The sequence below is a fragment of the Pyrus communis genome, chromosome 9 (genome assembly GCF_041283825.1).
Source record: "Pyrus communis isolate YQ-2024b chromosome 9, ASM4128382v1, whole genome shotgun sequence".
Taxonomy (NCBI): Eukaryota; Viridiplantae; Streptophyta; class Magnoliopsida; order Rosales; family Rosaceae; genus Pyrus; species Pyrus communis.
The window spans coordinates 4,964,886-4,987,215 of record NC_142573.1 but is presented as its reverse complement, the minus strand read 5'-3'; the positions used below and the strand labels follow the sequence as shown (position 1 = coordinate 4,987,215).

General features: G+C 37.1%; 3 protein-coding genes across 3 annotated transcripts; 2 read left to right on the top strand and 1 right to left on the bottom strand.

Annotated features, from left to right (window-relative positions):
- Nucleotides 1-1,755: 1,755 nt before the first annotated feature.
- Nucleotides 1,756-5,513, top strand: LOC137740060 (uncharacterized). The gene is made up of 6 exons (XM_068479847.2): nucleotides 1,756-2,830; nucleotides 2,997-3,217; nucleotides 3,604-3,826; nucleotides 4,248-4,333; nucleotides 4,635-4,726; nucleotides 4,860-5,513. The coding sequence occupies exons 1-6, from the start codon at nucleotides 2,741-2,743 to the stop codon at nucleotides 5,117-5,119; spliced, it is 972 nt and encodes a 323-aa protein (XP_068335948.2). The 5' UTR covers nucleotides 1,756-2,740; the 3' UTR covers nucleotides 5,120-5,513.
- A 13,791-nt stretch (nucleotides 5,514-19,304) lies between these two features.
- Nucleotides 19,305-19,613, top strand: LOC148694086 (auxin-responsive protein SAUR72-like). The gene has a single exon (XM_088700169.1). The coding sequence runs from the start codon at nucleotides 19,305-19,307 to the stop codon at nucleotides 19,611-19,613; it is 309 nt and encodes a 102-aa protein (XP_088556295.1).
- A 241-nt stretch (nucleotides 19,614-19,854) lies between these two features.
- Nucleotides 19,855-21,879, bottom strand: LOC137738679 (xanthohumol 4-O-methyltransferase-like). Its single transcript, XM_088700366.1, has 2 exons — nucleotides 20,518-21,879; nucleotides 19,855-20,323 (listed from the first exon to the last, which is right to left on the bottom strand). Exons 1-2 carry the CDS (start codon nucleotides 21,310-21,312, stop codon nucleotides 20,024-20,026), a joined length of 1,095 nt encoding a protein of 364 aa, XP_088556492.1. The 5' UTR covers nucleotides 21,313-21,879; the 3' UTR covers nucleotides 19,855-20,023.
- Nucleotides 21,880-22,330: the final 451 nt, after the last annotated feature.

Genomic DNA, 22,330 nt, shown 5'->3' with positions numbered 1-22,330 from the left:
CCACGTGGCTAAACAATTAATAAATAATTTTAAAAAGTTTTTTTTTTTAAAAAAAAAAAGAAAAGAAAAGAAAGAAAGAACCCAGAAACCCATTCCCTCCCCCCCCCCGGCGACCCACCTCCCTCTTCTCCACTCTTCAGCTCCCCTCCCATCCAAAAACCCACCCCACCCCCACCTCCCCCGCAAGCCCCACCCCATCCCCACCTCCCAGGTGGTTGCTCCCACTGCTCATTGTCTTCTCCGACGATTCCCTACACACCCATACGACTCCAACGGCGGCTACACCATCGTTCCCCGTCGATGTTAGACCACCACCATGACCCAATGTTTCTCGTGGAACAAACACAAGTATGTGCTTGGTGATTTTCAAACCCCAAGCCCTCGAATCGAAGAGCCTCGTCTCGGACTTGACTTCCCTGGGCAAAGTTCTCATCGTTTTCGACAATGGTAAGCCTCGAGGACCACAGAGGCTCCAACGGCCTATACACATTCGTCCCCGACACCTCTCGTTCTTTAATCTGTTTAAACATTGGGACCCCAATTTCAGGGACCTCCGTAACACCGTCTTCAGTTAACAAGCCTCTTAGGTGGAGAAGAAGATGTGGGAGCGAGAGAGAGATGAGGGAGGAAGAAGAAGGAGAGACCTATGAGAGTGAGGGACCGCTCGAAGGCGGAAGAAGAAGAACATGCAGTGGGGGTGGGTTTTTGGATGGCAGGTGAGGTGAAAAGTGGAGGAAAGGGAGATGGGTGGGTTGGGGGGGGGGGTGTGGAATGGGTTTTTGGGTTCTTTCTTCTTATTTTTTTTATTATTTAAATTATTTAGCCACGTGATATAAATGTGGCAGTTACGTCAGCTCTTAACAGGGCAATAAATGGAAAATGTAACAGATGTATTATATTGAAATAAAATAGTACGTGAGGTATGAAAGTGAAGTGTTTTGAAGATGTTCTATGAGGTTGTAATAGACCTCAAACCTGAGGTGGTAAACTGTAATTTACCCAATAATTTTTAATTATTTTATTGTGTATGTCTCATTAATGCATTAATTATAGATCTTGAAAAAATTATTTTAATTGATTTATTTTTAAAATGAGCTTTACAAATATCATTTATAATAAAAAAAATACATCAGTTGGAAAAAGAAAAAAATCTGACATTATTACGTTATCTATCAAATTAATATTTGACATTTATTTTTTAACATTTTCATTGAAGATGCTCTTAGATCATTTCCAATGGTTGGGCTAAAAACCAAATTTTTTAGCTCGGAAAATTTAGCTTTTAGCCAATAAATAGATTTTCTGCTTTAACCGTTCTAGCCTAAAATTTTAGCCCAAAATTATTAAAGAATGAACTTAGGCTATTTTTTTTGTTAAATTAAATTAAAAAAAATAAATATGTATATCATCGTAAATTAATTTTATAAATATTTTAATCTAAAAAAATTTAAATTCCGATAAATATTGGGTGAAATCCACTCCGATTTCTGGGCTAAATTTTGGGGGGAATTTGGCATTGGTTTATCATTTAGTATTTAGCCCAAAATTTCCCCTTAGATTGGAGTGGGTTTGGGGGGAAATTTTGGAGGATAATTTGGCTTTTAGCCTACCATTAGAGTTGGTCTTAAAGATATTATAATATCCAAAGAAATTTAAAAAAAAATCCACGGAAATTAAAAATATAAGCAACAAGAAGGAAAATTCATAAATTTATATGGTTCATCTTTTTAGAGGGGAGGAGGGGCCTTTGATTGAGACAGATGAGTCTGATAAATAATAAATCTGGTATTCTGATGCCTTAATTATTGTTGGTATCCAAATCCATTATCTCTACAAAATCTCGCTCTTTCTACAACATAAAGCTCAGTTGCTATTTTCTCTGATTCCTTCTTTCCTCCCTCTGTCTCTCACACTCTGTTTTTTTTCCTTTGCTTTCTCTGCTTTTCCGGGAAAGTTGAATCATTTTCTCGCAGTTCTGTTACAAATCGTGTCTTTGGTTGCCAAACTACAAAAACCCAGAAATCTCTCGCGCAGAAAACTTGGTTTTCAGCTCTTTTTGTTCTGGTTTTCTAAAATTTTTCTGTCATTTTCTCGGGAAAATAAGATTGAAAGGCAGGTTTTTTTCTTCTGGGTTTTTTATAATTTTGATTTGTGGGATTGATTTAGCTTCAAGGTTTAACGTTGAATTGTCGTGACTGTGATCAAGGGACTTGAGTTTTCTTTAAGGTTGGTGAAGAGAGAAAAACGATTACAAAAACCCGAAAAAACAGGGAGAGAATTCCGTGTCCGGAGGATTGACCGGAATTTGAATTCTCCGGCCAACGGAAATCCGTTGGGAATTGATAGCATTGCCAGCGAAGACTCTTATCTGTGAAGAGAAAAAACAGAGAAGCGAAGACTCGCCCGTGAATTGTTGTGTCCAAACGTTAAAAAATAGAACTCTTTCGTAGGCCCATTTCCCATTTTTCTCTCACTTGTCAAGGGAAATCTAATCCCGACATTCAGTCTCTCTTCTCTTTCCCATTTCTCTCGCTTTCTCTCTCCTCTCCTCTCCTTTCTCTCTCTTTCTCTCTCTCTCTCTCTCTCTCTCTGTTTTTTTCTCTTTTAGAAGGCTCGTTCTGTTTTCCTGGTTGGGGTGAGAGAAACATTTTTTTCTCTCTCTGATTCAGGGTGAGCGAAAAACTCAAATTTTCTCTCTCCTCTCTCTCTCTCTCTAGAATTGCAGAGGAAAGAAAAAGAAATGATTTTGGACAAAGGGTCAATGCAATCAAACCTTGACTGCTTCCTCCATTGTACAACCCCAGTGCTCCGACCCCAATTCCTACCCAAGGTTTGTAATTTACTCTTTAGGGTTGTTTCATCAATTTGCAAGCTGATTTTTTATTGCTGATTGTGCAGCAGCCTGATTTTCTGTTTCTGGGTTGTTTTTGAATGAATGATTTTTTTTATCAATTTGTATGCTGATTTTTCCTTTTTTTGGACGTTTGGTGTTGCAGTCTGAGATGAGGAACCTCAATCGGCTATGGCATCCGTGGGAGAGAGAAAAGGTTGAGTATTTCACATTGAGTGATCTCTGGAATTGCTATGATGAATGGAGTGCTTATGGCGCCGGAGTTCCGATCGCCATGGACAGCGGCGAGACCCTTGTGCAGTACTATGTGCCTTACCTCTCTGCTATCCAAATTTTCACTAGCAATTCATCTGTGAATAGCTTCAGGTATCAATATTTCAGGTCTCACACATGCAAATTCGCTTTTCGGGTTAAAATGTTGAAATTAAATTGCATTTGTACTTTGTAGTAGCTGTGTCTGCTTGATTTTCGCAACCTGATTGTTGTGGTGATCGAATTTGTAAATGCTGGTTTGAATTGGCTTAAAACCGATATTGAATCAATTAAGTTTTGGTTGTGAATTGTTGTAGACAATCGAAATGCTAAGATTCTGATATGGGTTAGTTGGACTACTTTGATTTGGTGATTCTATGCCCATCGCCATCGGATACAGTTTTACTTATTGTAATTTCGTGTAATTTACTAGCAAAAAGGGGTAACTGTCTTTGTAAAGTTGCTGTAATGGCAGAATCACATTCCAATGAATTTTTCAGGGAAGAGGCCGAATCAGGCGACTGCGAGACTAGGGATTCGTTTAGCGATTCGTGCAGCTTTGAGAGTGAAAGTGATAAGTTGTGCAGATGGGATGGATGCTCTTCGGAAGATGGCGGGTTCGAGCAAGACAATCTCTGGCATGTGAATGATAGATTAGGGTGCCTATATTTTGAGTATTTTGAGAGATCTACTCCCTATGGAAGAGTTCCTCTCATGGATAAGGTATCCTTTTGTTGTTCATTTTCCTCTTGTGCAACCCTTACTTTGTGCCTTTCTAATTTTTTTTTTTTTTTTCCGGTTTGGTTTGTGTCTGATCTGATTAAACTTGGTAGTAGTAATAAATTAACGGGTTTGTTATAGTCACATGATTACTTTCTCCTGTTTAGGTATCTAAACTTTTGACCATGATATGTTGAAATCCATCTCTCTTCATGAGAATATGTTCTTGTTTTGGTTGTTCTTTTATCTTTTTGACTCTTTCTTTGTAAGAAGAATATTATATAATACGCTTCAAGATATGAGGTTCTAATTTTTTGGACGATCGTGACCACTTATGCTTGTTAGTTTCTCAGACTCCATATTGTTATAGGCATACTAAAAGTATGTCGGTTTGATTGACACTTTGTTCGTTATATGCTTTCAGATCAATTCGTTAGCTCAAAGATACCCTGGTTTGATGTCATTAAGGAGCGTTGATCTCTCACCAGCTAGTTGGATGGCTGTTGCTTGGTACATCTCTCTCTCTCTCTCTCATGCCTTAACATGTGATGTGACACCCAAATAATTACCAAAATAGAATCAGAGTAAAGCGTGCAATTTGTCTTGAGCATACTACTTAACTTTGTTGTTTTGTTGCTTGTGAAAGCACTGAATGGGCAACATTTTTGGAAAATCACTCCGACGTCGGTTATAATTACACGTTGTAGAGAATAAATACTGCTTATAAATGACCGTGATTACACAGACGAGCATGCTTCCTTATTAGGATAAAGCAAAAGTTATTTAACTTTGTTGATGTGATTATTTTCAGGTATCCAATTTATCACATTCCAATGGGAAGGACTATAAAGGATCTGTCCACATCCTTCCTCACTTACCACACCCTTTCATCTTCTTTTCAAGGTATGTATTCTCCAAGTCCATTTCGCTCAGTTTTGTTTCCATGCTCAAGCCTTTTTCATCATAAATATCTAAGTTCTTCGATAGCTATGTATATGCACGATATTTACTTACATGCCCGATATGCACTATGTAGACATGGACCTTGAGGATGATATTGAGAGCAACGAGCAACAAAAGCGTAAGAAAGGGGAAGGCATCTCTCTCCCTCCATTTGGTTTGGCCACTTACAAGATGCAAGGAAATGTGTGGGTATCAGGCAATTGTGGAAAGGACCGAGAGAGGCTCATGTCGCTATTGAGCGTGGCGGATTCTTGGCTAAAGCAGCTTAGGGTCCAGCACCATGACTTCAACTATTTCACAGCTATTCGGCGTGGCCAGTGCCACTACCTTTAAGTTTTAAAAGAACTCCTTCACTTGAAAGTGAAAGTGATGGACCGCTGAACTCCTCTTTTCGGATAATCTGGTTTTCGTTGACCTTTTGTTTTGGAGTTTAATTAGCCGATGAGGCTGATTAAGGATTGTGGTTATTTGCTAGGGTGTTTTAGTGTTGAGCTCATGTTTGAGGTCAGTAGATGAGGGTATGTGATGAATGACTTTGACTCCTTTTGTTGGGACTTTGTATGTAGTAGAGACGGGTGAGGTTAGAGAGAGGCTCCTTGAATCATGAGTTTATAGTGGTTTGTGTAAATTATTATATGTTCTCTTGACCGTCTATGGAACTTTGGGGAGACGAGGAAATTGCCCTATGCTTTTGCAATTTTTTATTTTAATATTTCTCTTAGAGTAATGCTATTCATACTATGTTTTTGTACTACATTTTCATACCATCTTAGGTGGTATTTGATGTGGACAGAGACATCATTTGAATTAATCAGAATTTTAAATTTAGTTCATTATTTAATAAACTAATAATTAAGAAAAACTAATTAATTAAATGATGATTGTGGTATACAAGGAGTCTCTCTTACTCATTTTCTTGGGTTTTGCAAATTTTTCAAATGATGTGGTTGTCCACATCAGATGTCACATAAGGTGGTATAGAAATGTGGTATAAAAACATGGTATGAATAACATTAATCTTTCTTTAATATTGGCCTACCCCTAACGTGTGGTCATTTCTCTTGACCACATTGGGTTGTCAACAAATTGGGAGAGAATGTTGCATACGACTATGTATATCCCACTCTACTTATAATACTAATGATGCGCTCAGGATATGTACTGGATGAGAAGGAATTCTGTGACACGAGAACACTGTTGCGAGCTGCGATCCTCCCCTAGACTTGTTCTCTGGAAAAAGTTGGTAGAAAGGAAAAGTAAAAAGGATGAGTCTGTAGAGTAGAGAGATATGGCTTATGTCGACTAGAAGGATAAGCCTATTGAGGGCTTTTGTGGATAATGTCAATAAAAATTATAAAAATAGAGAAGTGAAGTGTCCTTGGTGGTCCTTGCATCAACCAAAACCTCGCTTTATTAGTTTAGGGTAGCTCTGTGTAATATGACTAGTTCATCTTGTTAGTTGGAAACATGGAATGCCAAAACCAAACAACCAACCAAAACACTTTATGGCTTTAAAGGTTGCCTAGAGTCCTTGACTTCGTCCAATTTTATATCATTCTATGTGCTCGCGTCCATTGAACCACCGCATAAGACATAAGTTGTTTGCTTTAAGTAGATTGGTTGCACGAAGTTATATTATATTTGGGATTAGAGTCAGCATAACTCTGCCAGTAATCATGCTTTAATTGTGGTGCAGTGAAATGGTGGGTGTAATCGTGTCAAAACATGGAAAATTGATCAACATGCAGATTTTTCAACTTTCGTTTTCATTTTTTGCTTTGTGGCACAATGATGTGGTGGGTGTCATCGTGTCAAAATATAGAAAATTGGTCGACATGCAGATTTGTGTACTTTTTGCACTCATTTATTTAATTGTGTTCAATGAGTATCTTTCGATTTATTCAGCTCAAAAGCTGCTAAAAATAAAGAACGTGAAAATCATTAACCAATGAATTATCATCGGGATATTCATTTTTGGTGAGGTTTAAGAATTTGTTTGGGCTTGGAGTTAAGAGTATCAAAGGTGTTATTATCAAAAGCTCTTTTAGGTGCTTGGGTGAAATTTCTATATGCTAACTTTTAGTTTAAGTCGTTAAAAGTATTTACTTATGCACAAAACCCTAACATTTTATTTTCTACCTTTTAACATATGGGACCAGATATGAGAATGGTGCGCGGCATGACTCTCGGCAGCTATTGCCTATTGCATCGAGTCAAAACATGCTAACTAGCCTACAGTTTTAAAGGAACGTTGGCACGCTGGAAAACTATCACTCTCCCCCTTGGATTTTCAACTCTTTAAAGACAATAATGACTAGCATGACACAGGGAAATAGCCCATCCTTGCACCGATGAATTAAAGGCATATGTTACGATTTTATCTACGTTGACATCCTTTTGTGAATGATTTAAAAAAAAAAAAAAAATCTTTAGTTTGTAAACCTAGTGCACACAACCACAATTAAAATGCATGAATGTTAGTCTTGACTCCATGGATTGGTTTTGAACATTCGAGATGGGGAAGAACCGAAGAACTCACTCTAGGAGTATTTTAGGGGTTTTGAGTGTGTTTGAATCCCATTAGGTCATCTCCAACAGAAGGAGGGCCAGAGCCTAGAGGGCTCGTTTTAGCCCTCTGGTTCTCCAAGAAATTAATATTTTAATGAACAGTGCATGATCATATTTCTTACTATCTCCAACCAAGGTCCAAGGGGCCAAACATAATTTATTATTTTAATTGAATTACTATGGTTACTTAAATTAAATTACCTCAATAATTTTATGTTATGGATTGTCAATAATTTTCATGTTGTTAAAATTTTTTATGTTCTTTAATGTTACTTAATGCTTAATGTTATTTAATATTTTTTCATGTTACTTAATATAAAATAAATAATAAAAAAAAAACAGTTAAAAAATTGTAAAAAAAAAAAAAAAATCAAATATGACGTCAACATGTGGTCAGGCCGACTGGCTGGCTGGCTCATTTGGGCCGCCCAGTTGGCCCTTTGGCCCTTTTTTGTCTAGTGGAGTCCACGAGCCTTTTGATCTGGCCTTGGGTTGAAAACGATTTTAGGATTATTTTTGGTCCTCTGATCTTCTTGACCCTTCGGTTGAAGATGATTTTAGTGCTCGATTACTTATCTCTTGGCCATGTCATGTCATCCATACAGCACATAACCTAATTCTTTGCATATAAAATTATATATTATAAACCCACTTCTAGCTTCCATTCCATCGGAACCCCAATGCCAATTATTATATTTAAATATACTAAGATATACACATGGCACATGTAGAATGTTAGTGGTTTCTAAAGACAATCCCATTGACAAATCTGAGAGGTCCTTTTTGAGTGCAACCGACTATGTGATCCACTTGTGGCTTTGGTTGAAAAGTGGGGAAAAACCAAATTTCTCTATCTTATGTATAAACAAAGAAACGTCACATCATTTTAATCTTAAAAGTGCAACCACTAACCATATGTTGTAACATGTTGTGTATGAACTGATATAAATAGCAAGGACTTTTGGAGTCCAACTACCAACATACATCAAAATTGCACCACGCATGGGCAAGCATTTGCCATTGGGTTTTGTGGGTCTAGAGACATTGATCATGGATGGGTCATGGGTTTGCTGTATTGCACTTCATATACTGCACTCAATCTGATAACCTCAATCTGATAACCCACTTAGACATTGGTCTTCTTCTTCTTCTTCTGTTTTTTCTATTAGTTCACTGAATTCTTGTTCAAATTTGTAATTTAAAAAATAACGACATAAGCATTTATGTGAAGAAAAAAAGTCTAACAAGAAACAAATGCTTTCCTTCTGAATAAGTTGCTGTGTTTTTGTAAGTATTTGAGTAAAATTTTCTCCAAGTGGTATATTATACCTACTAATTAATTTTTTTAGCTACAAATCAAAGACCTTCGATATTTTGTTTTTGTTAAAAAGACCTTTTATATATATATATATATATATATTTTTTTTTTTTTGGTCAAAAAAGACCTTCGATATTAAGAGCACATGAGCTAAAAACAACAACCATTAAGTTGAGAATTTCAATATATTTGCTGTCTCAAACTTCATGTATATTACATACACCATATATGACTCCTACCTTCATAACAAGCCTTGTATAAGTAAAGTGATTGATTGTGTAATGGATCCTAAATTAAGTATGTAAATGTTTTTCAGAGTTTAATATGTGAAGTCGCATTAAGTACATCCTAAACTAGTCATGTTAATAAAGCACTCTAATAATTTTGGGTGAATAGCAAATCACAACTTGTACATCCAATTCTCTATGTGGAATATAGAATTTTTTATTTATTTCGTTATTATTCTCTTGTGTCTAGTTTTACATAATAACCAAATAATTGTTGAGTTATTTATTTATTTTTTGCATCGTACGTATAGGTTGAGAGCTACTATATAATTAAATCTTGGTTTCCAAAAGATATTGGCTGTTGATCTTGCGATCGATAGTAGCAGACATTACTCCCTGAATTGGCTCTTGATTTTGTGATCTTATATTCGGCGTGTGGACTTGGTCCAAACGAATTGATAAATGGCTAGTGGGTTAAGCCCAGCATATTTAAACCCTTGATAAAGGCTACCCGAGCCTAATAAATTGATTAGCGGGTTGTGACTCAACCCGAACCAACCCGAACCGAACCTCCTCACATCTACCCTTGCCAATGATGAACACACACAAGGAAAGTTATCAAACTTTGCCCTTAAGTGCACTGAGAATTTCAGAGTTTCTTTCGAGTATTCCACTGTATTTAAACAATATAATTGTACAGCCAAATCACTTATTGCATGCAAAGTATTTAATCGCTTCATTATATACAGGTAAAATCTTTATAAAGTATTGGGATCAAACTAATTTTATATTTTTAAAAAGTTATTATCAATAGAGGTGCAATTAAAAAAATCCTTTTAACTTGTTTATTCTTAATGAATGTTGTATTTCCTAAAGAGTTGTGCTATCTATGCACTCATTTTTTCCTCTTACACACAACTTTCAATTTTCAACCGTCGGATCGAATGAATAGACGAATATCAAGAATCCCGTGTAAAACTTATAAATTCCCGTAGTTTATTTAAAGGGAAACAATAATATTTAATTAACAGATGTGTGTAGCCATATTAGCCGCGCTCGAGTATGAATTTTCTTTAATATAATTTAAATTGAAGTATAATATTGTCATTTCAACAAATCCAGTATTAAAAATTATTAAAAGAAAAAAACCAAAAGGGAAAAATTCAGCATAAACACCAGGATTCAACAATAGGATTTTTTTTAATTTTTTTTTAATTTACAACAATGTAAAAACTATTAAAGCAAAGTGGAATTTGGGACGAACACTGATGCTTGTTAGTGCTCTTTTATTCATGCATTTATTTTCTCTGCTTCAACTCAAACTTTCTTCCTTCAGTCTGCAGTTTATTTTGCAGTGCCAACAATGCAAAGCCATTGACCCACAAAGATACTGTCACGGTTGAGGTTAGGGTTGATTGTTGTGCTAGGATAGCACCAAACCACGCGGAACCAACTGAAGCTAACCCACAGGAAATTTATCAAATAAAATGCAAGAACAAAATATAAAAGACACAAAGATTTTAACGAGGTTCCTCCACAGTCAGTGTAACTGGAGTACGTCCTCGGAGCAGTAGGAGCTCACCCAATAATCCACTATCAACCAAATGGGAGTTTACAAAGTGTTGGCAATCTCACAACCCAAAAGCCCAATACACCCAATAGCTCTCACACACCAAAGAAACAAATAGAGAAAGAAATATAATGAATAATTTCTTCTCTATACATATAGCTCAAAGCTATTACAACAACAACTACTTTGGTGGATGATTACTAACCAAAGAGAGGAGCACTTTCTTCTTCTCTTCAAAGAGGGGCTGCGACACCTCTATTTCTTCTTCTCTGTTTTTCTGGTGCACACTTCTCTGCTCACTGCCCTCTGCCCTCTCTTCAAAAGAAAACTCTTTCTTTTTTTCTTCTTTTTCTCATCAACCGAACAAGCTCTCTCATATCTATTTCTTTTTTCAAAAGCAATGGTCTTTTCCCTTATTTTCCTCCCCAAAACAAGGAAAGGTGTTTCCACCTTTGGTTTGTTTAATCACCTAAAGTTTTCTTGGACATTTGTCCACTTGGCCACTTGGCCACTAATTCAACAATCTCCACCTTGGCCAAGTTCCGAAAACGCCATGATAAGCCAACCAACACAATTGACACACAACATCACTCCCAATCACTAGCAAGAGAACAACTCATGCCGAGCCAAATGCTTCAAAACTCCTACTGCTCAACGCCTTCTTTATATAGGCAAAATGTGAGCCAAGTTCAAGCAATGAACAAACTTGGCTACACCAACAACCTTAGTCAACATATCAGCGGGGTTGTCTTTAGTTGGAATCTTCTGGAGAATGATTTCTCCTTCACCAACTACTTCACGAACAAAGTGATAACGCACATCTATGTGCTTGGTCCTCGCATGATGAACCTGATACTTTGCCAAATAAATGGCACTCTGACTATCACAATGCACCTCCACCTGCTTCTGATCAACCCCCAAATCTCTAATCAGTCCATGTATCCAAATGGCCTCCTTTATAGCTTCAGCAACTGCCATATATTCAGCCTCTGTAGTAGACAAGGCAACAGACGACTGCAAAATGGACCTCCAACAAACTGGCCCTTTAGCCATGGTAAACACATAGCCTGTAGTAGACTTCCTTCCATCCAGATCACCTGCATAATCTGAATCAACATAACCAACAGCAAAATGACCAATACCAGAGTCATCCCTCTCAAAGCATAAACCAACATCTCGAGTACCATAGAGATACCTCAATATCCACTTAGCTGCATTCCAATGCTCTTTACCAGGATTATGCATATATCGACTCACCATGCCAACTGCATGAGCAATATCCGGTCTAGAGCATACCATTGCATACATCAAACTACCAACCAAATTTGCATATGGTATATTTTTCATTTGTAGCTTCTCTTGATCAGTTTTAGGACATTGTAGAGAACTCAATTTAAAATGAGGAGCCAAAGGGGTACTAACCGGTTTAGTTGAATCATGAACTCCAAACTTCCGAATCAACTTCTTAAGGTATTGTCTTTGATTCAAACAAACCATACCCTTCTCTCTGTCTCTAGTGATCTCCATGCCAAGGATCTTCTTTGCTTCACCAAGATCCTTCATCTCGAACTCATTCTTCATTTGCTTCTTCAATTTCTCAATCTCTTCAACATTCTTTGAGGCAATCAACATATCATCAACATATATCAACAAATAAATGAAAAACCCATCTTGCAACTTCTTGAAGTACACACAATGATCATATTGACTTCTAGAATAATTTTGGCCTCTCATAAATTTATCAAACCTCAAATACCATTGTCTTGGAGATTGCTTCAAGCCATAAAGTGATTTCTTCAACTTGCAAAACAAATTTTCTTTCCCTTTCACTTTATACCCATCCGGTTGACACATATAAATCTCTTCATTCAAATCACCATGTAGGAAAGCCGTCTTCACATCAAGTTGCACAAGCTCAAGATCATATTGTGCAACAAGAGCTAACATAATACGAATTGAGGAGTGCTTCACAACTGGAGAAAATATTTCGTTGTAGTCAATGCCCTCCTTTTGTGCATACCCTTTAGCAACTAATCTTGCTTTGAATCTCACATTGCTTTTCTCATCAACATCTTCCTTCTTGGCATACACCCATTTGCAACCAATAGCTTTCTTACCCTTAGGCAATTTAGCTAACTCCCAAGTCTTGTTCTTCAAGAGAGAATTCATCTCATCACCCATGGCATTGCACCACTTCTCCTTTTCCTCACTCTCAATGGCTTCCTCAAAATTGGATGGAATCTCATCAGTGATAATAGGAAGAGCAAAAGCAACATAGTCACTATACCGAGCTGGCTTGGTAATATTTCTCTTTCCTCTGTTCTTAGCAATAGACTCTTGAGGTGAAACTTGCTCTTCAACTTGAATAGAATCTTCAAGTTCAACTTCTTCAACATCCTCATGGTCTTCCACTTCTTCACTTGTAGTGGCTTCGACATCAGCGGAAATAGGATTTGAAGTACTAGAGGCAACTTTCTCAAGCTCCACCTGTTGGACATCTTTCACATTCTTCTCAGAGTCTCTAAACATATTTTCTTCATCAAATGTCACATCTCTGCTGATTACAAGTTTTTTCATCTCTGGGCACCACAACCTGTAACCTTTGACACCACTACTAAAACCAAGAAAGATAGCCTTTTTGGCTCTAGGATCAAGTTTATTTTCAGTTACATGAAAATAAGCGGGTGAACCAAAAATACGAATATAGTCATAATCAGAAGAGGATTTTCCAAACCATACCTCCATTGGTGTCTTACCCTGAACAGCAGCTGAGGGTAACCGGTTGATGATGTGACATGCATAAGTAACTGCCTCTGCCCAAAATGACTTGCTCAAACCCGACTGAGATAACATGCATCTAACCTTCTCAAGCAAGGTTCGATTCAATCTTTCTGCAACTCCATTTTGTTGTGGAGTTCCCCGGACACTAAAATGTCTCACAATCCCTTCCTCTTTGCAAACTTTAAAGAAAGGGTCGGATGTGTATTCACCACCATTATCCGATCTCAAAATCTTAATCTTTCTCCCAGTCTGGTTCTCAACCATTTTCTTCCAACCCAAGAAAATGCTCAACACCTCACTCTTGTGCTTCATAGTGTAGACCCAAGACCTTCTTGAATAATCATCAACAAAGGTCACGAACCAATGTCTACCACTCAAAGAGGGAGTCTTTGTAGGACCCCAAACATCCGAATGCACATAATCAAGAATGCCCTTCGTCTGATGTACAGCAGTACCAAACTTCACTCTAGTTTGCTTCCCCAAGACACAATGCTCACAGAAATCAAGCTTACAAGTCGTGGCACCTTTTAGAAGACCTTGTTTCACAAGCCCTTGTAGAGCTTTCTCACCGGCATGGCCTAATCTCATATGCCACAATCTAGTAGTATCAGAATTGGATGTGCCCATATTTTCTGAGACTACAGATGCTTCACCTGTCACAGTGCTTCCTTGCAATAAATACAAATGGCCACATCGAGGAGCTTTCATCACAACAAGTGCACCATAAGTCACCTTCAATGTCTGCCCATCTGAATGAAACCTGAAGCCCTTGGCTTCCAAAGTTCCCAAAGAAATAAGATTTTTCTTCAAATTCGGTACATACCGAACACCTGTCAACTCTTTAACCATGCCATCATGCAACTTCAAACGAACTGTACCAATCCCTTTTGTTGTGCAAGGATTGTCATCTCCCATGAACACAACACCGCCATCAAACTCTTTCAAGCTTGAAAACCAATCCTTGTGAGGAGTCATATGATGAGTACAACCCGTATCCAACACCCACTTAGTAGCACAATCAAATGATGAGGAAGTGGTTAAAGCAAAATCAGAAAAATCTGTTTCAACCTCAGCAACATTAGCTTCAGAACTTTCTTTGCCTTTGGTCTTCAATCTAGGACAATCTTTCTTCCAATGGCCCTTATTACGACAAAAGGCACATTCATCCCTTTCCAAAGGTTTTCTACCTTTAGAGTTTCCTCTAGGTCGAGACTGTGATTTTTTCCTGCTAGAAGAGGATCTCCTCTCCGATGATCTACCTCTAACAAATAAAGCTTCAGAGGTACTATCATGATTTTTATCTCTATGCCTCATTTCATAATTCATCAAGGCATTTGACACATCTTCAAATTTCACAGTTTCTTTACCATGCATAATAGTGGTAACAAAATGCTCATAAGAGTCCGGCAAGGAATTCAACAATATTAAGGCCTTATCTTCATCCTTAATATCCTCATCTAAATTTAACAAGTCGGCAATCAACTTATTAAAAGCATCAAGGTGTCTAATCATTTTTGTACCTTCTTTGTATTGGAAGCGGTAGAGCTTTTTCTTCAAGTGTAGCCGGTTCTCTGCACTCTTCGTCATATACTTGTCTTCCAATTTTTGCCACAACACACTTGCCAAAGTCTCCCGCATCACAAAATACTTCTGAGTTTTTGCAAGGCACAACCGAATTGAAGAGCAAGCCCACAAATTTAATTTCTCCCATTCCATTTTTGACATAGCTTCAGGCTTCTCTCCCAAGGCGGCAAGAAGATCTTGTTGAGCCAACACATCTTTAATCTCACATTGCCACATCCCGAAGTTGTTTGTGCCATCAAACTTTTCCACTTCGAACTTTGCATTTTGCACCGTAGTTCTTGCAAACCCGGAGCTGCTTCCAAAAGGATTCTCATCTTGCCCGTCTGACATCTTTGGCAACTAGACAGTACCCAAGAGCAACCAGTGCTCTGATACCAATTGTTGTGCTAGGATAGCACCAAACCACGCGGAACCAACTGAAGCTAACCCACAGGAAATTTATCAAATAAAATGCAAGAACAAAATATAAAAGACACAAAGATTTTAACGAGGTTCCTCCACAGTCAGTGTAACTGGAGTACGTCCTCGGAGCAGTAGGAGCTCACCCAATAATCCACTATCAACCAAATGGGAGTTTACAAAGTGTTGGCAATCTCACAACCCAAAAGCCCAATACACCCAATAGCTCTCACACACCAAAGAAACAAATAGAGAAAGAAATATAATGAATAATTTCTTCTCTATACATATAGCTCAAAGCTATTACAACAACAACTACTTTGGTGGATGATTACTAACCAAAGAGAGGAGCACTTTCTTCTTCTCTTCAAAGAGGGGCTGCGACACCTCTATTTCTTCTTCTCTGTTTTTCTGGTGCACACTTCTCTGCTCACTGCCCTCTGCCCTCTCTTCAAAAGAAAACTCTTTCTTTTTTTCTTCTTTTTCTCATCAACCGAACAAGCTCTCTCATATCTATTTCTTTTTTCAAAAGCAATGGTCTTTTCCCTTATTTTCCTCCCCAAAACAAGGAAAGGTGTTTCCACCTTTGGTTTGTTTAATCACCTAAAGTTTTCTTGGACATTTGTCCACTTGGCCACTTGGCCACTAATTCAACATTGATTTCAGAGAAGTGAGAAGCATTCAGTTTGAACTTCTGAATGATTCCATCGCAAGTATCCCCAAGTTTTGCCCCGTATACCTTTTGGCATCTTGGGGCTCTTGGAGCTGCTTTGAGGCCCCCAAACCCAACTGCACAATCGAATATTCAAAAGAAAGAAAAAAGAGAAGTTAAAACACAAAAGGCAACGTATTAGTATCCAACGTATACATAAAAAATGAAATTCAGTAAAACATTGATTTTATTCAAACCGAAATAGATAATCGTCTATAACTAGATAATTAAAATTCTAATCTTGTAAAGCTTACTGCTGCCTAGTTGTTTTCCCTCAGCAAAGGAGATGATGAGAAGAAGGCAGAACAAGAGAACCAAATTACGGGACATGGCTGCTTTTTTGTTAGAGACAATCACAGCCATTATTGCTTTATATGTGATTGTAATTAGTTTTAGTAAGAAGCTAACTCTGTTTAGTGTTGGTTGATGATTTGTTGAGAGTGTAAAGCCATATATATAGGTAGAGATGGTAATGCCTTGTTACAGGCCGGTTTGTCCAACGTCCCCTTCTAGTGTGTTTATCCCAAAGAAGTTATAAATATATTAAGCAATCTTTTAAGAACATGTTGTGTATGGGAATATTGCGCATTGCGCAGGCTTAGTTGTTTTTGTTTTTGCTTTTGTTTTTTGTTTTTTGGTCTTTTTCTTGTATTGCTAACCTCTTTCTGCTGTCCTACATATGATTATTGGTCCTTTTACTACCACACAAAAGGATCACTCCAGATATTTATTTGAAGTTCACACGCACACACATATATCTACATATATATATATATATATATATATATTCGTGAGAATAAAATTAAGTCAAATAAGTATTTTATGATATAAACAGATGGCTGAGAGGATAGAAGACGCAATGGACCCACGGAAGTCAAAAGAACGCAGCAGGAATTTGCAAATTTGACGTCCAAGCTCCAATTTGGGCCCATGATACTTCTCAAAAAAGAGAACGACTCTATGGTTCAAACACATTGCTTTGCTATGATATACTATGGATTTCGGCCATCTGCGGTCGTCTAGACTTCCAAAATAGTTTTTTAATTTTTGTAATAAAAATTGGACTTTTCGTTTGCCATTCTATTAATATCGTTTTGATTTCGTTCAATTCCCTAAAGCCCTTGAGCTTGCATTTTGATTATGTTGTTAAAGCTGTTGGCTTCATTGTAATGTCGTCTTTCAATCAATAATCAAACAAAATTTTAAATTTTCAACCAAAATCTAGTGGATTCTAGAATTTGTTCTTTAAGGACTTACGTTGGTATCTCATGTTAACTTCGTGCTGCATCATTTTATTGATTTACATAAGTTTCTAGATCATCTATCTAATTTTTGCAAGATCTTTTGCATTCGTAGTAAGGAAAAATTATAACTAGGTTATTTGCTACCGATTCTTATTATTTATTGAGTCATAGCGGAGGCAGAACTAGTAATTTTGAATTATTTTTCTGTTATTTAGGTTAAAATTTTAGTGAAGAATATTTATATGGCTCAATAAAGCGTGCTCAACTATTGGGTTTACCCATATAAGTGCATGTAAGGTCTATTAGTTTTTCGATATGAGATTTACTCTAGACAACAACATTTTTCTTGCTACGATCAAAAGATTTGACTATAATTTAACCGTCGATCTTTTCACAAAAATTATGAGCCACAAGTCACCATTTTTTTATTGGTTTTGAGAAAATGTACAAGAATCAAGATAAACTTTTTATTACTTATGTCACATAATGAATTGTAAGACCATTTCCGAATCCCTAATAACCTTTATTTTTTCGAAGGCACTTAAAAGATCTTGCTAAAACTCATCGATTGAACTTTTCAGTTTTCACTAAAACTGTGACCTGTCATGATATTATTTTCACACAAATTATGAGTTGTCCTAGTTATTTTGTACTAATTATTTTATTAAAGTAACTAGAAAAAATTACCTTCAGGATTAGGCTTAGTTTATAGAAACATAATCTCTCATGGGCAACTTTGCCCCCTCCCTCACTAGTTACAGTGCTATCTCGGGATGGGCTTTCATGTCCTCCATCATCTTTTAATTGATGTTTGATAATGGAATCACTATTAACCTCTTCCTCTTTTGTTTCACCTGAGTGATGTTCAGTAGTATTTATTTGATTATCTAAGCTGTATTTTGCTACTGCTGCCTAGTTTGTATCGATTGCACTCTCTTTTTTATTTTGGGTTTTGCCTTTGGGCTATCATAGGCTTTATTTGTACTTGCTGGCCCTTTTCGGGTCTTTAATGAAGTTTTCATTTGACCAAAAAAAGAAAAAAAGATGCTAGGTTCAACCCGATTTCTCATCCTTCAAGCAGCCTCGTGGCTTCCGCATAATCCTCTTCCTCTTCTTGTGTATTATTACTGGGCAAAATAGTAAACATGCGAAGAATTAGTAGAACGGCGAACGTTGTCGCTTAGATGATGATGATGATGCTGATCTGGTTGAGCTGCTGCTGGTAATAAGGAGGCATTGTCGCCGAGGCAGTGGTCGATGGCGTACGGCACCAATTTTTTTTTTTTTTTTTTTTAAGTAATTCATTCATGGTGCAGCCACAAGCTAGCCAGAATTATAACCATGGGTCAAAGATAGGGAAGTAGCTTATGTGAACAAATTAAAGGAAACAGACTCGATTATTTATATTCACTTGTAGTTAAATACATAATTATACACCTTGGAAGATTATTATCTAGCTTTCGAAATTCCTAGATGGCAAGGTTGAATTTAAAGTCATCTCATTGAATTCATAGGTTTTAGGTAAACTCAAATGACAGAGACATAATATGTTCTAATTACTAGAAAAATTGGCAATAATTATCGTCGTTGCACATAATGAGGTGAATAAAAGATCTATTGGTAACTAATGAGCTGTATGAAAGGTATACTGGTGGCTAATACCCACATTAGACACTACATTATGTGCAACTAACGTCATTAACTATTGTAAAATTTTGTGGTAGTGAATAGGGCATATTTAAAACACGAATAATGTGACAATCACAAAGTAAAATAGTAGTAGCCGGAAAAATAAAATATTTAAATCTATTTTCAACTTTGTAGTCATGTCATATTGCGTCATTACAAAGACTATTTGTACCTTGCAGTTTACCATTTTATTTATGACATGTAAATTAAGATGCATGTCACAATCATTAAGTTATTGACTTTAAAAACATCGTTAACTAACCAACATCTAATCGGTACGTAGATAGTATACGAAGATAGCATGGCCTTAAATTTGAATTTGTACTGAGGAAGTAAGTACCGAAATGAATTATACTTGTCGCTACCAAAAAATTTTGAAGTACTAATCCAGAATTGCAGATGAAGAGAGTGCTTTGCTATTTGCTAATGGGAGTGAGAAGAAGCAGTAAATTGAGCCAGTTAATTGGAGCGAAAAGACTGAAAAGTTCTCCTTCTACAACACCGAAGCGTTACGAACTTACGTGCCTGTTTGTGGATGGTGACACTAAGTGTTTCATGATTCATACCAAGTTGCTCCGTCATGCAGAGTTCTTGAAACTCCTATATAGATCAGCTGAGGAATATGGGTTTTGCAATGATGGGGTTTTGAGGATTCCATACGAAGCCAAGGATTTTGAAGAGTATTGGATGATCAAGATGCGCAAACCTAATATTTACAGGGTTCAACCAGTTTAATTAATTATTTGTCATGGGTTTGTCAGTAAGTAAATTGTATGATGTAATTATTTGAATAAATGATCTTAGTTGGGTCCAACGGAAGTGTTTTTTTATTTTTTTATTTTAAAGAAAACCTCGATGGTACGAAGTAATTTTATTGATAATAAAAAAAAAGTTACACCTAGTCAGTTGAGTCCAACGGAAGTGTTTGGTTTTTTTTTTTTTTTTTTTTTAATGAAGAAAACCTCGATGGTACGAAGTAATTTTATTGATAATGAAAAAGAAGTTACACTAGTTAGGGGATATAAACCTAACCCCTCGTAATGGAAGTGCTATGATTGAGCACCGTTTTATTGACGTTATGATTCAGCACCGTTTTATTGGCATTACATAATATCTAAAACATTTGCATGATAACGTAATTTAGTTTACGTAGGGTAGGCCTCAACAATGGATGCTAAAGCTGGAATTTTGATGACTTTGTGGCGAGGGAAACCTCCTTCTTCCAATATATTCTTCCATTCAGTCTCAGTCCTCTCTCTTCCACCTGACGTGTGTGCAATCATCAATAAATCAAAGACCAATCGTGTGTCATCCAGAATCCCTTCACCATTTGGCTCTAGAACTATATCAACAATAATGATCTTCCCACTTTTTTCGGGTATTGCTTTTCGACAATTCTTTAAAATCTTGATGCAATCACTATCACTCCAATCGTGCATAATCCACTACATTAATAAAAAATTAATTAGTTTGTCATTTCAAATTTAACAAATAATACTATATCTAACTAACAACGTTTCTTCAAAACCAAGGGCTATGAGATCGCCCCTTTCAAGGTGACAAAAGGAAAGAAATTTATACCTACAAGGCTACAACCAAACCATATAACTCGAATGTAAAAGATTTTATGGTGACTTACCTTCATGAAAACTGCATCAGCATTTGGAATACTGCCCTCAAACATATCACCACCTACATGTGACACACCATGGTACACCGGTGCTGTGGCTACGACATGGGGCAGATCAAAATTGAAACCTTTGATGTTGGGATAGGACTTGACAATCTCAGCCACTGCACTTCTAGTCCCACCACCTACATCCACCAACGATCCCACACCATCAAACCCATGTTCATAACCTGTGAGTATTGCCTTCATCACAACCCTAGCAGTACAGGCCATACCATCATTGAACAATTTGTTGAACTCTGGATTTTGGGACGCATAGTCCCAAATCTCAAGTCCGTGGGCCATCTTAAAGGCATATGGACCTCCTTCTTGGACGCATTGGCCGAAATAGTGCCAAGGGGCCATTAGGCAAGGGTGATTCTCCATCACAAGCATTGGGGCTAGGCTCAGTTCTGCGTTATGTAACAACCATCTTGATGAGTGTGTCAACCCGTAAAGTGGTTCCCCGCCATCAGATGGGTGATGAATGGCAAATATATTCCGGTGGACAAGAAGTCTCATGATGCGTGTGAGGTATGTCATGTCTGGGGAGGGTGCTATGGATGAGGCTAATTGGGACAAAGTGATTATAGGCTTTGAGTTTGAGGCACTATCAGTAGGACTATGGGAGTGTATGATATCGGCAATGCGTAGCTCGACAGCACATTTTAAGGCCATGGAATCAGCAAAACCAAACATGTACTTCCGTATATCTGCTTGGCCTCTTAGGCTTGCCTCAACTTCTGTTGCTTCCTGCATTTCCATCTATAGAGTGCTTTTGAAAAGATGTGCTAATTACATGAGTTATATAAAGAAGGGAAACATATAGTATATAGTCTCAATGGTGTATACGAGTTATATGGATAAGGGAAAAAAATATATTATATAATCTGAATAATGCTGAAATCTTTTGGTAAAGTGTAATACTCAATTGGTGGAGCAAGTAATGTTGCAATTAAAATTTATCTTTTCTCTCTCTACCTTAGTTTTTTCTCCTCCTCTTCGATGAACCCAAAAGCATATGAAGAAATCATTAGATAGTACTGTATCATCACGTCAGCTGTAATACTTTGATTAAATTTTAGCAATGATTTCTTAACTTTAACTCAATTGAAGCAATGATCTCTCAACTAAAAATTCATTATCATTGGGGCTAGGCTCAGCTCTGTGTCATGTAACAACCATCTTGATGAGTGTGTCAACCCGTAAAGTGGTTCCCCGCCATCAAATGGGTGATGAATGGCAAATATATTCCGGCGGACAAGAAGTCTCATGATGCGTGTGAGGTACGTCATGTCTGGAGAGGGTGCTATGGATGCGGCTAATTGGGACAAAGTGATCATAGGCTTTGAGTTTGAGGCACCATCAGTAGGACTATGGGAGTGTATGATATCGGCAATGCGTAGCTCCACAGCACATTTTAAGGCCATGGAATTAGCAAAACCAAACATGTACTTCCATATATCTGCTTGGCCTCTTAGGCTTGCCTAAATTTCTGTTGCTTCCTGCATTTCAATATATAGAGTACTTTTGAAAGAGGTGCTAATTACATGAGTTATATAAAGAAGGGAATATTATATAATCTCAATAATGTTGAAACCTTTTGGTAAAGTGTAGTACTCAGTCGGTGTAGCAAGTAGCAGTTAAGATGAAGGAATCAATTAATTATTGGAAATATGTTGAATGTGTGGATTAATCAACCAACTAATGCACATGCACTAACTAGCCGACAAATTTACTCTTATTTGTTTAAGAAATAATGTGATAATTTATACTAAATTTA